This window comes from Acipenser ruthenus, chromosome 14 (genome assembly GCF_902713425.1).
Source record: "Acipenser ruthenus chromosome 14, fAciRut3.2 maternal haplotype, whole genome shotgun sequence".
Classification (NCBI taxonomy): Eukaryota; Metazoa; Chordata; class Actinopteri; order Acipenseriformes; family Acipenseridae; genus Acipenser; species Acipenser ruthenus.
The window spans coordinates 35,469,752-35,480,719 of NC_081202.1; the positions used below are offsets into that span (position 1 = coordinate 35,469,752).

General features: G+C 40.9%; 1 protein-coding gene across 2 annotated transcripts in view; it reads right to left on the reverse strand.

The window, feature by feature from the left end:
• The window catches only part of LOC117973509 (FYVE, RhoGEF and PH domain-containing protein 4-like), a 122,633-nt gene extending 118,387 nt beyond the window's left edge, over positions 1-4,246 (reverse strand). For both annotated transcript variants that reach the window (XM_058986459.1, XM_058986455.1), the window contains exon 1: positions 3,609-4,246. In XM_058986459.1, the coding sequence (XP_058842442.1) occupies positions 3,609-3,714 (106 nt within the window). In that variant the 5' untranslated portion in view covers positions 3,715-4,246. The remainder of the gene's footprint in view (positions 1-3,608) is intronic.
• Positions 4,247-10,968: the final 6,722 nt, after the last annotated feature.

Below are 10,968 nucleotides of genomic sequence, written 5' to 3' on the forward strand. Positions count from 1 at the left end.
GAAACCTAACTGCCTGCGTTTGTCACTGATAGACAGCTAACACGATCCGGGAGCTGTCGCTACAGGCCAGCAACAAGCCCGGACTACACTGCACCACTTGACACTGTAAAATACCTTGCACCGCACCTGCACTCAGAGCACTCGCTATCAGGAGAAGTGGCTGTGTCTGTGTTGTGTGTTTGTTTATGTATCAATTCGGGACCGAACCCCGTGGTTTGACTGCTGACAACACCCGTTGGGTAGAGTCAGCATTTATTATTTCATGGTCTCAAACCAAGGAAAAGAAAGAAAATAAAGAACTGTTTTGAACCGTAACTTCGTGTCTGTCCTTGTTGGAGCACTTGTTTCACGTAATCACCTGAACACTGCAAACCACACTTTCACAGAGCTACAGTTAATAATATAGGAATGCACCAGAATCTGTGGCTTCAGGGTCTGTTTTTGTAACCAAAAATAAACCAAAGACCTTTGTGACTATAATGGATCCCAGGCTGCAAAGAAGACCAGGGGAGAGTAGGCAGAGGTCTATCGGCAGTGTGGATTCAATTCGGTCACCATTAATATTAGGATTGCATCAACCACCTATTCATGGTTATCCCAGGATTATGCCTACATACAAGTGATTGACGCAACCCAGGGGGTTCCCTGGTGCTGTCAAATGCCCCCAAAATCCAGCTATGGTTTATCCTGAATAGTTTCAGCTGATTTATGAGTTTTCATTAAAAATGATTATCCTTCTTGCTGAGATCCAATAATAGGAGTTTTAGGCCAGAGCTTCTCAAACTGGGGTCCGGAGACCGAGGGTCCCCAGAGATGCCCCCAGGATATTCTCGAAACTTCCTATTTGCAAAACAGCATATGTATATATAATGAACATAAAACAATATATTTCACTGTAGCAGTGAGAAACAGGCATTGATACCTCCAGGAAATATAATGCATTAAACATCTGCTTTCACTGCAGTGCAATGTTTCTTACTTGTTAGTGATTCACCTTCTCTGTTCTGGACAACTAGCCATACCAAAGATTAATATGTGTGGACTTAATGAACAATACTGAATGATACAGTCTGATTTCTGACAGAGTATCTTCATAAGGTCTAGCTTGTTGAAAATAAAGGGAAATTGCATTTTCCTTCTAATGAGAAAATGTGCTATTTTTGTCAGTCAATCTTGTCTAAGATAATTAGCATAGGTCACTATTGGAATTGATAACAGAAGGCTGGGATAACATGGGAGTTTGATACTGATGTCTTTAGAATACTGAAGACAAACCAGAACTTGCTGGGAAGGTGACAATATGAGACAAGAATGAAATTCAGGAAAATGGTCAAAATCAGTCCCCCGGGTCCCCCCAATGATGTTTACAGGTTAGTTTACAGTACAGGGCAGGTTTGTATTTTTTACAGCAGAGGTTCTGCTTTGAGCCTGTGCTCTATTCGGCAGGCCAATCCGGGTACTTCCTCTGCGTAGCAATATGCTCTCAAAGCTGCTGCTTTGACGCATAAAAGATCTATTATGAAACAAGCTTTCATTTTCTCAGAGTCTGCTGTGAGAATATCCATTAGCCTCTCACACCTACTCATTCACAGCCTGTGCCAAACACAGAATACATATTCTCTCACTCACATTATTGAAAAGTATATGACTTGACTGCTGAGAATTCATTATGGAGAAAAAAGTAAATACTGTGAATTGTCCTTTTACCGCTTAATGAGCTTTCTTTCCATTTGCTATTAAAAAATAAATAAATCAATAAACCAATAAACAGCTGGCATGTGTTTTTTTTGTTGTTGCATGGGCACCCTCTACCCTGAAACCGACAATATAGTATATAGGACATGTCAGGGACCACATAAATGTGACCCATTGTAGACCAAGGCATTCTCAATTTTGTTACCCAGTCAGTGCATACACATTTTATTTCTCAAGCAATAAATCAATACAAATATTCACAGCTGTTACTCTGTGTAATCAGATCAGAGATTGGATTGGAGCTGAGACTCGGGTCTGATTATATTTGGCCACGAATCAGATATTGGCCAGTCTATCATTCCGTTTTACTTGCAAGCATTTCAGCCAGCAAATACCACACTCCCTGTGTTACTCTGCAGCCAGTTTATTCTGACAGCACACATGATCCGCAAGCTTCAGAATGACAGATCACAAGCATCAGATTATGCATTCATTTGGAACACCCCTGTTCCAAATGAATAAGCGAAATAATGAGGATAGACATAATATTGACAAGTATTTAAATTGGTTTGGGGTGTGTTTCAAACACTTTACACTCACAAACTTTTAACACAAAAATAAGAAATAAGACTCCCGTTGCACAGCAGTTTGATCCATTCCTGGTTTCATTATGAGCTTAATAACACACCTGAGCTTGTTACCTATACACTGTGGCTAATCAAGCTCATAGTAAAATCTGGAAAGAGTGAAACTGCTAGGAGTCTTATTTCCATCCCTTCAGCAGTGCAAATCAGACCCGAGCGAAATACTAAAAAGCAAACTGCACCAACATACACAGCCTACAAGACAAATACCTGAATGCTGATCATTCAGAGACACAAAAAAGTAAATGTACAGCAGACCTCTTTCATACGGTTTTGAAATATAAATAAGTCCCAGTGATAAGCTAGACAATCAATCACAGAAAGAAAAAAAAAAAAGAACTATCATATCTCCAGTCTGCTAATTGCAACATTTTTGTGTAATTGTGCAATTTTAACAAAGATGCAAAAAAATAACCAGGTAATCTGAAGACTTAAGTTCCCCTTGCATTGCAAGTTGTTTTTTTTACTAATTATTATTTTAAAAGGGGGGGGGGGGGGTTCTATTATAAACTTCATCAAAAATGAACTTTGGCATTTTTTAGGTTAAGGCGCTCAGTTGAATTACCAGTACAGGCATGTCAGTCATTCCCTGTCATTTAAAAGACAAAACAATGTTGCATGGCCTGTGGAAGTTTTGCAGTGTTAACACAGGCAAGTTGTACAGGATTCCACATTGTACATGTGAATTACTTGCATGTTCATTATGAAACAGCTACAGCAGCACTTACTATGATTTATATTAGGCTATGCATTGATTTAGGAACGTGAAATACAAACAAATCAACTGCCTACCTTCTTGAAAATATATGAACATTATACTGTATTAAAATATCAACAGGTGTTTTTGTTTATTTACTTGTAGGATTGAGCAGCGGAGATAAACAATTAAAACACCAACATATCGTGAAAAACATGAAATTACTGCACACACCAAACTGCAGTATACTTGAATTTAACCAAAAAAACATGTATCAGTAGGTATTTGCAGGCATTTTTCGTGTTCTGGTTATTCGGTTAAAGCTATTTGACCACAGTAACAAGATCCTGTATAATCAACTTTACATAATACAAAGTCATGATACATTTCAGACATGTAACATGTCACAGTAACATCGTAACGTTATTTATTTTAGTTTTTTTCATCATTGCTAAACAAGCAATCAATGCAATTTGGGGCATACCTGGTTCCATCACAAAAGATGCAAGACTACAGAACGGTTTGGTTACCAGGTCCACGAAGTAATATCAATATAATACACTGACACTTACCCAACACACTCTCCTCCGAATGTCCCCTTCCTGGCAACACATCTTGGCAATGTTGCGCACAGGTATTACTCTTCCTTCTGAATGCAACCCTTCTGAAGTCATCCATACTTTTAAAAACTTTTCTTTTCCCAGTCTCACCCACCGAAATGTTAACCCACCGCTCTACTGTGGTGCAAGCAGATACCGCCTCCCTCAGTTGAGTTCTCCACTCAAGTTGTTGTTCATCTGACTAATTTAAACTCCCTCTTGTTTGGGAAACACAGATATCATTTCCCCGGCTACGCCCTACTAGCTGTGTTACGGAGCTCGCTTCTTCAATATTTCATAGATTAGTTCTCCCCATACAAGTAAGAATAAGAACAAGAGCAGACAGGCTGCTACAATAACTTTTTGTTGTGGTTTCAACTCCATCTCTTATCGGTCGAGCTTCCTGCATGACTATTGGCTTTCTACTCGTGTTGCATTTGATGCAACCTATCCGCTGCACTGACACCGCGCTGTTCCTCAATGCACTGTTCCATCTATTCTGTAAATATTCATAAATTGACATTTATTGCCCTCCTCACTCAAACTTCTCCTCCATGTCTTGTTAGCAGTCCTGTTGCAGTTACCGTGGGTGTCTAAGATCCTCCCCCTTGCAATCCAATGGGCTCTTTGGAATTGTCGTATATTGTTCAGGTTATACCGGGCGGTGCAGGTATTATAATGGAAGCATGGCATTAATTGAGATTGAGAGGGACGGTAGTTAGAGCCAAGTTGTTAGCGAAGCACGAGAACTGCCAGACTCTCATACAACAAGTATAGTCAGTGTTGCCAGATCCTCCCCCAAATAATCTCTAGATGAATGTAAGACAACCTTTAGAACTGCCCCAAATACCTCTAGGAAAAAAAAAAAAATAAAAAAATGTATGAGGGCTCAAGTTCTTGTTTTTCAAATTGAAAACACAAATAATTTGGCAGGTGAAATGTTCAGTAAATACTGAATCTATTAAGAGACACTGAAATCAAACTTTAAATAATTCATATTAAGTCCTATTGCATGTGCATTTTCATAGAAATTGTGCTTCACTTATTTTTTAAAGTTAACAGGAATATGCAATTATCATGTATGCAATTCATTGGAAAGCACTGTACTTGTATAATTCTTAAATCTTAAACCTCCAGTAATATTATATTGGCACACCATGGCTACATTGTAAAAAATGTAGTTTTTTCTTCATTTTCCAGAATATATATTCACTGACTGGCATAACACTTAAACACTGCTCTTACAACTAAATGAATTTCCTCTGCAACAAGTATTAGGCCCCCACCTGTGCCTCTCACTCAAATTCTATGCAGAATAGACTCTAGTGTGCCTAGCATCCCTAATACGTGCTGCATATGAAGTGATCTTATACTGGGCAGTCAAAGTAAATCGAACGTCTGGAGAAATTCTCTAAAAATCAGAGTGCAGCTGCCAACATCTCACAGCCAGTGGTGTAGTGGTAAATAGAAAAGTACCCTGTTTGATGGAGCTGAACAGATAGATTGAACAGATAGTCCTTTCGAGGGCTAGGGTGAAGACTAGCACCACCCTGCAGGTCCAGTGTGCCTCAGCAACCTCAACCTCAGCAGCTCCAGCAGGGCCCTTGACAGGCTTGCAGCCTCAGACCCCGTTTTCAGCACACAAGCTGCTTACTGGTGCGCTTGCACCTCGGACACCTGGGTGCTCGCCACCGTGCACAACGGTTACGCACTTCAGTTCCACTTGGGACCTCCTCCCTTTTGAAGAATCACAAACACTTTCATGACAGACCTTCTCCAGGCCTTGGTACTTCAGAAGGAAGTGGCCGCCTTGCTGTGCAAGTGAGCCATCTGTCTCGTAGACCCCACTTCCCATGGAGAGGGCTACTACTCGAGGTACTTTCTGGTGCCCAAAAAAGATAACGACTTTTGCCCCATCCTAGTCCTGAGGCTTCTCAACGGGTTCTTAAAAGAAAGGAGGTTCCAGATGCTGACTCACCATCACATTCTCCAGTCAGTCCGGCCAGGCGACTGGTTCACCACAGTGGACTTACAGGACTCGTATTTTCATGTTCCCATTCGTCCAGAGCACAGGAAGTATCTCTGCTTCGCCTTTCAGGGAAGCGTTTACGAGTTCACTGTGCTGCCGTTCAGCCTCTCCCTAGCTCCTCGTACATTTTCAAAGTGCGTAAATGCTATCCTGGCCCCCTTGAGGATGCAGGGGATCAGAGTAATGAACTATCTTGACGACTGGTTGATCTGTTCCCAGTCGCGAGAGGGAGCAGTGGCCCACACGGTGGTCATGACAGGAAAGGTCTGGCATGCCTGAGATTTGATGAAACTATAACCTTCAGTTTGCAAGCATGTTGTGTTAACTGTGAGTGCTACATGATTACTTGAGACAAGCAGTATTTTGAAAGATGAAGTCAGCCAGATGAGAATTCTCAGGACTGTTAGATTTTGGAAATTTTTTGAGTCATCATTCATCGTCATCATCATTCTGAGATTTTGATCTTGAGCTCTGAAAAATGTTGTTTTTCTGTCAGTGTAAAGCTCATTGTGGTGCATGAGCCTGGGGACTGGAGACTGTCCAGTGCTGAACTTGAATGAGAAACTGTGCATCTGAACGAGCGTATTATTTTTGTGCTGTGAATTCCGGCCCCTGACAGAAATTCTCTGTAGTTTAAAATAAAACAAACATTTAGAGAATTCAACACCGCCTCCCTGAATACTAAACATGAAAACGTTACAATATACTAAATGAACGGATCAAGCTTATTATGATAGTTTGCAAAATCATATGAAAGCTTTCAATACAATCGGGATAATACATAATCATCATTTACAAAATCTTGTTCTTCTCGTTAAAAACTGTAACTTTACTACTATACTTTATTATTATTTGTTTAGTTGGCAGACGCTTTTATCCAAGCTGACTTACAGAGACTCAGGTGTGTGAACTATGCATCAGCTGCAGAGTCACTTACAATTACGTCTCACCCGAAAGACGGAGCACAAGGAGGTTAAGTGACTTGCTCAGGGTCACACAATGAGTCAGTGGCTGAGGTGGGATTTGAACCGGGGACCTCCTGCTTACAAGCCCTTTTCTTTAACCACTGGACCACACAGCCTCCTATATACTATTTGCAAATGTTGTGAAATGGAAGGACAAACTTTGTGGTGTAAAAGCTACGGCGTCCGTATTGCAAACTGCATTAGAAGCATGTCTTGGGTTCTATTCCCACACAGGGTTTATATTGCAAACTTAAAAAAAAAGAAATGTATTTTATTTATGTGTAACAAACACATTTTTAATGTGAAAAAAATGCAGTTGAATGACACTTTCATTGAACATAGATATTTTTGCACACATAACTTTTACATATATATATATATATAAAGGCAGGATTTGAACCTTAACTAGTCATACTTTCACTACATACCCGCTATGCTACACAGATTCACATCTTAATCATTTCAACAGACTAGACTACTATTTACATTTACCCTATCCAAACAGCAATACATTGCCTCAATATAGGTTGAACAATTGTGCTATTCCAGTAATGTGTGTGTGTTATTACCCATTAAGTGAAAAAAGAAGTGATATCTGAAACAAAAACACATTGGAAATGTGAAAAAAATTGCAAGTTTTTATCAACTAACTTGGCTTGTGTTTTTCAGGCACAATAAAAGCAGATCGAACTTGCATCAAAAACACAAGCCAAGTTAGCAGAAACAATTGGGGCAACCTTGATCCCCATCGGTTTTACAGCTGTGCCTATTTGCTTTGTGCTGGGCAATGTTGCCCCAATGGTTTCTTGAAACTTGGCTTGTGTTTTTGTTATCTCCACTTTAAACGGCTGGACACTTTTGCTAACTTGCAGTTTTTTCACATTTCCAATGTGTTTTTATTTCAGATATAGGATTACCCGCCACCATGAAATGAGGACAAATAATTCAGCCAACCTGCAGTACAATGTGCTGTAAGTAAATGTTGATTGTAATATTGTAATGCTAAGGGCTCTCACATATTTAAGACTGCTGTTACCTTAAAAGACTGTGTAGAAAAATAGCAGAGCTATTGGAGTCTATAAGGAAATGCCGTTTGGGAAAAAGAGGCTCCTTTTTTTCCTTTGCTTTCTGATGTGAATAAATATGTACTTTTTAGCCCCCTGCTGTTGTAAGTATTAGCAGGAACACGTTTGTGACATGTTTCAAATACAGATAAAAATACATTGTGATAAAAACAAACTGGATAGTAAACAACATGATTCTGGCTCAATAAGAACAATGATAAACAGACACAACAGACCTGCATTCCACTGAATTCTGAATGTGATAGTGCAGCAGTGTAGCTGAGAGTGCCTTACTCATACATGTCTCATTTAGGAACTGTTTGGCATCAGTCTTACTCTTTCACAAATCCCTCTCCTATTTGCTTCAGATCTTGCTCATTTGGATGCCGTTCTCCTGGGTTCTACTGGATTGTACTGTGTTTAAATGACTCTGTTATATTGAAATAGTATTGCAGCTCTTGTAAAGTTGTATGGTTGGCTCTGGGTACATGTGTGATATTCACTGTACCCTCTTGTTGTACCTCATGCAGTATGCTTAGTGTTCCGCATTTTCGGTTTTTATCTTTTAAAAAAAAAAATCTGGGAATTTTTCATATATTAAAATAGAGATAAAATCTGTAAAAAAAAAAAAAAAATGGAAAAATCAGGGGGAGGGGGGAAATCTCATTATACACACTTTATATGTGGAATATGATGGGCAGCAGTTCTGGTTTCTAATTAAGTTTAATGCCCCTGGCATGTATGATGAAGCAGAATCTGTGCAAGTCAAAGACACATTTTCCCCAAGTTAGCTGGTACTTTGAGACCGTTTGGGCAATCATTGTGCTGACGGAAATAGTATCTGCAGAAGGTGTGAACATGACATCAGCACCAAACAAACTTGGTTTATTCGCCTTGAAATCATAAAAAGAAAGGGAAATTGACAGAACTGGGTGGTGCAAGCCATCGGGAGACGTGTCAAAAATTACCCTGGACGTTTCCATCAATGCGTTCCATAAGTTTACCAACTAAAGCACATTTACGATTAAGACTGTCGCCGTTAGGCAGTGTTTTAGCTGATGGACAGACGATACATACATACCTCTGCAATAAACAGTGGCTGTCCAGCAAAGCACAGCGCTCTGACAAACTCATTAACACAGTCGTTCTGTGCTCTCTTTTTATTAAAGCGCATGTAAAAGCCGCAGAAATGGATTGCTTGTCTCTTAGTTCACATTATTGTTTTAGTTTTAACATGCCGCTTATATTTCAGTATTTTATTTTATTGTCAGCGTGAACATGTACCTCAATGCAGCAGTATTTGCAGCGCTATGCATCCTCTGCCTCATCTGACCCACTTCTGCTATTTTTGCTTTTTGTATACTTTGAAACATTCATTTTCTTTTGAATATTCATAAACTGATTTACATTTTTCCTCATCCGCTAAAAATATTATATTTTCGTGTAAGTATTACAATTTAATTTTTGATCTAGCTAGTAGTTACTAAGTCCACCGATTGCCACAATAATCAGACTTTGATTGGCCTACATAATCCAGCGTGAGCTGGACGGCGAGCGCCCAGTTGACCTGCTCAACCATCCCGTCACTCTGGGGGTGGAGGGGGGTGGTGCAGGTCTTATAGATGCCCAGCCTCTTGCACAACTCCACAAAAACCTGCGACTCAAAGTTATGTCACTGGTCAGGCATTTCGAATCGGCAGAACATGGAAGTACGTCTCTACGTCCCTCCGGCAGTGTCCCCAATAGCAGAAAGCCCTCAGCCTCTGCAAGGTCTTGGTCACCCCGAAGTGTCCCTCTGCCAGGGTCCCATGCACGGTCTGCAACACCCGCTCCCTCAGGACCGTGGGGACCACCACCTGCCAGAGGTCCATAGATGCTGCCAGGTGGCGCCACAGGCGGCAGAGCGTCCCGTTGTGCAGGCTGAGCTTGTTCCATTGCCCTACAAAGCCCTTAACTTCCTTGGAGAGGGGTGCCATCTCTTCCAACGTCTTGCCATGACGGGGCCCAATTCTGGGTCAGCTGCCTGCAGAAGTCCCACAGGGCCTCCTTCCGGAGCAGGACTCTCCCCTGTTCCACTCCGGCGCCCTCCTGGGCCCATGTTAGTTCACCAACCTGGTGTATGGCCAGCCAGGCCATTGAAAATGGATTATGCAATCAATTATTTTCTGTTTTGTATTTGTAATTCATTTAGAACAATTTGTAGATTTTATTTTTCACTTTGACATTATGGACTTTTTTTGTGTTGATCAGTGGCAAAAACTCCTAATTAAATCCATTTTGATTCCATGTTGTAACACAATAAAATGTGGTAAAGTCCAAGGGGGGTGAATACTTTTGAGAGCCCCTGTAAGCCCCCAGGATGCACTGCAGGCCCCAGGTAGACGGACACTCAGGCTGCTATCCCTCTGGCTTGTCTACTTGGACTCCAGTCCGGTCTCCCTTCTCTCTCTCTCACACTTCCTCCAGCTGAGGCTCCAGGGGGTCACGCAGCCGTGTTTAAGAGGCCTGTACAGCATCTTGGTCATAATAATGGTGGTTACTGGGTAGTTCTCTCTTTCTGTGTTATTCTCTCCTCACTGGTCAGTTCGTCTGTCGTCTCCTTGTCCCCCTTCACCCAGCCTGCAGCCCTTGTATAATGTCCCGTCCCCCTCTCGCTTCCAAGAATCTGGTTGGCGGAAACCTTCCAGTAGCCCTCGCCTCTCGTCCAATCAGCGCTCCCGTCAGCTGTCAATCATGGAGGTCCTCCGGGGATCTTAAAGGGGCCGCCAGCTCCCACAAGGTCGTTACAATATGTATTTATACCGGCAAAAAAAATCCAAAATGGCTCTGGCTTCTCTGTATGTCACTGCTCTTGTGTTTTTATTTTTTATTTTGAATGAACCAGCCACCGATCCATCGTAATAGAGCAAACAACACTGCAAATTAAAGTTTACTGATTGTGACCAATGCTTGAACTAATTTATTTTCACGTTTTGTTTTGTTTATGGACATTGCGTTACCTGCACGGTGGGTGTGTTCAGTAATAGTCGTATCTACAACATATCGACAATAACAATCAACCATTTTGTTACAGACTTTCTAACAAGTCTGGCATAAACAGTTTTGGCTGTTTCTTAATTAAACCCTTGTAAAAATAATAACACAAAAATGCTTAACATGAAAAAAGAACAGTCCTACTACAGTAGCAGGCACAGTTTACACAGCCTCTGGGTTTCTAATAACAATTCCAGGTTTTTTTAAAATCCATTGATGTTTAAATCCTTTAATGTTTTCAA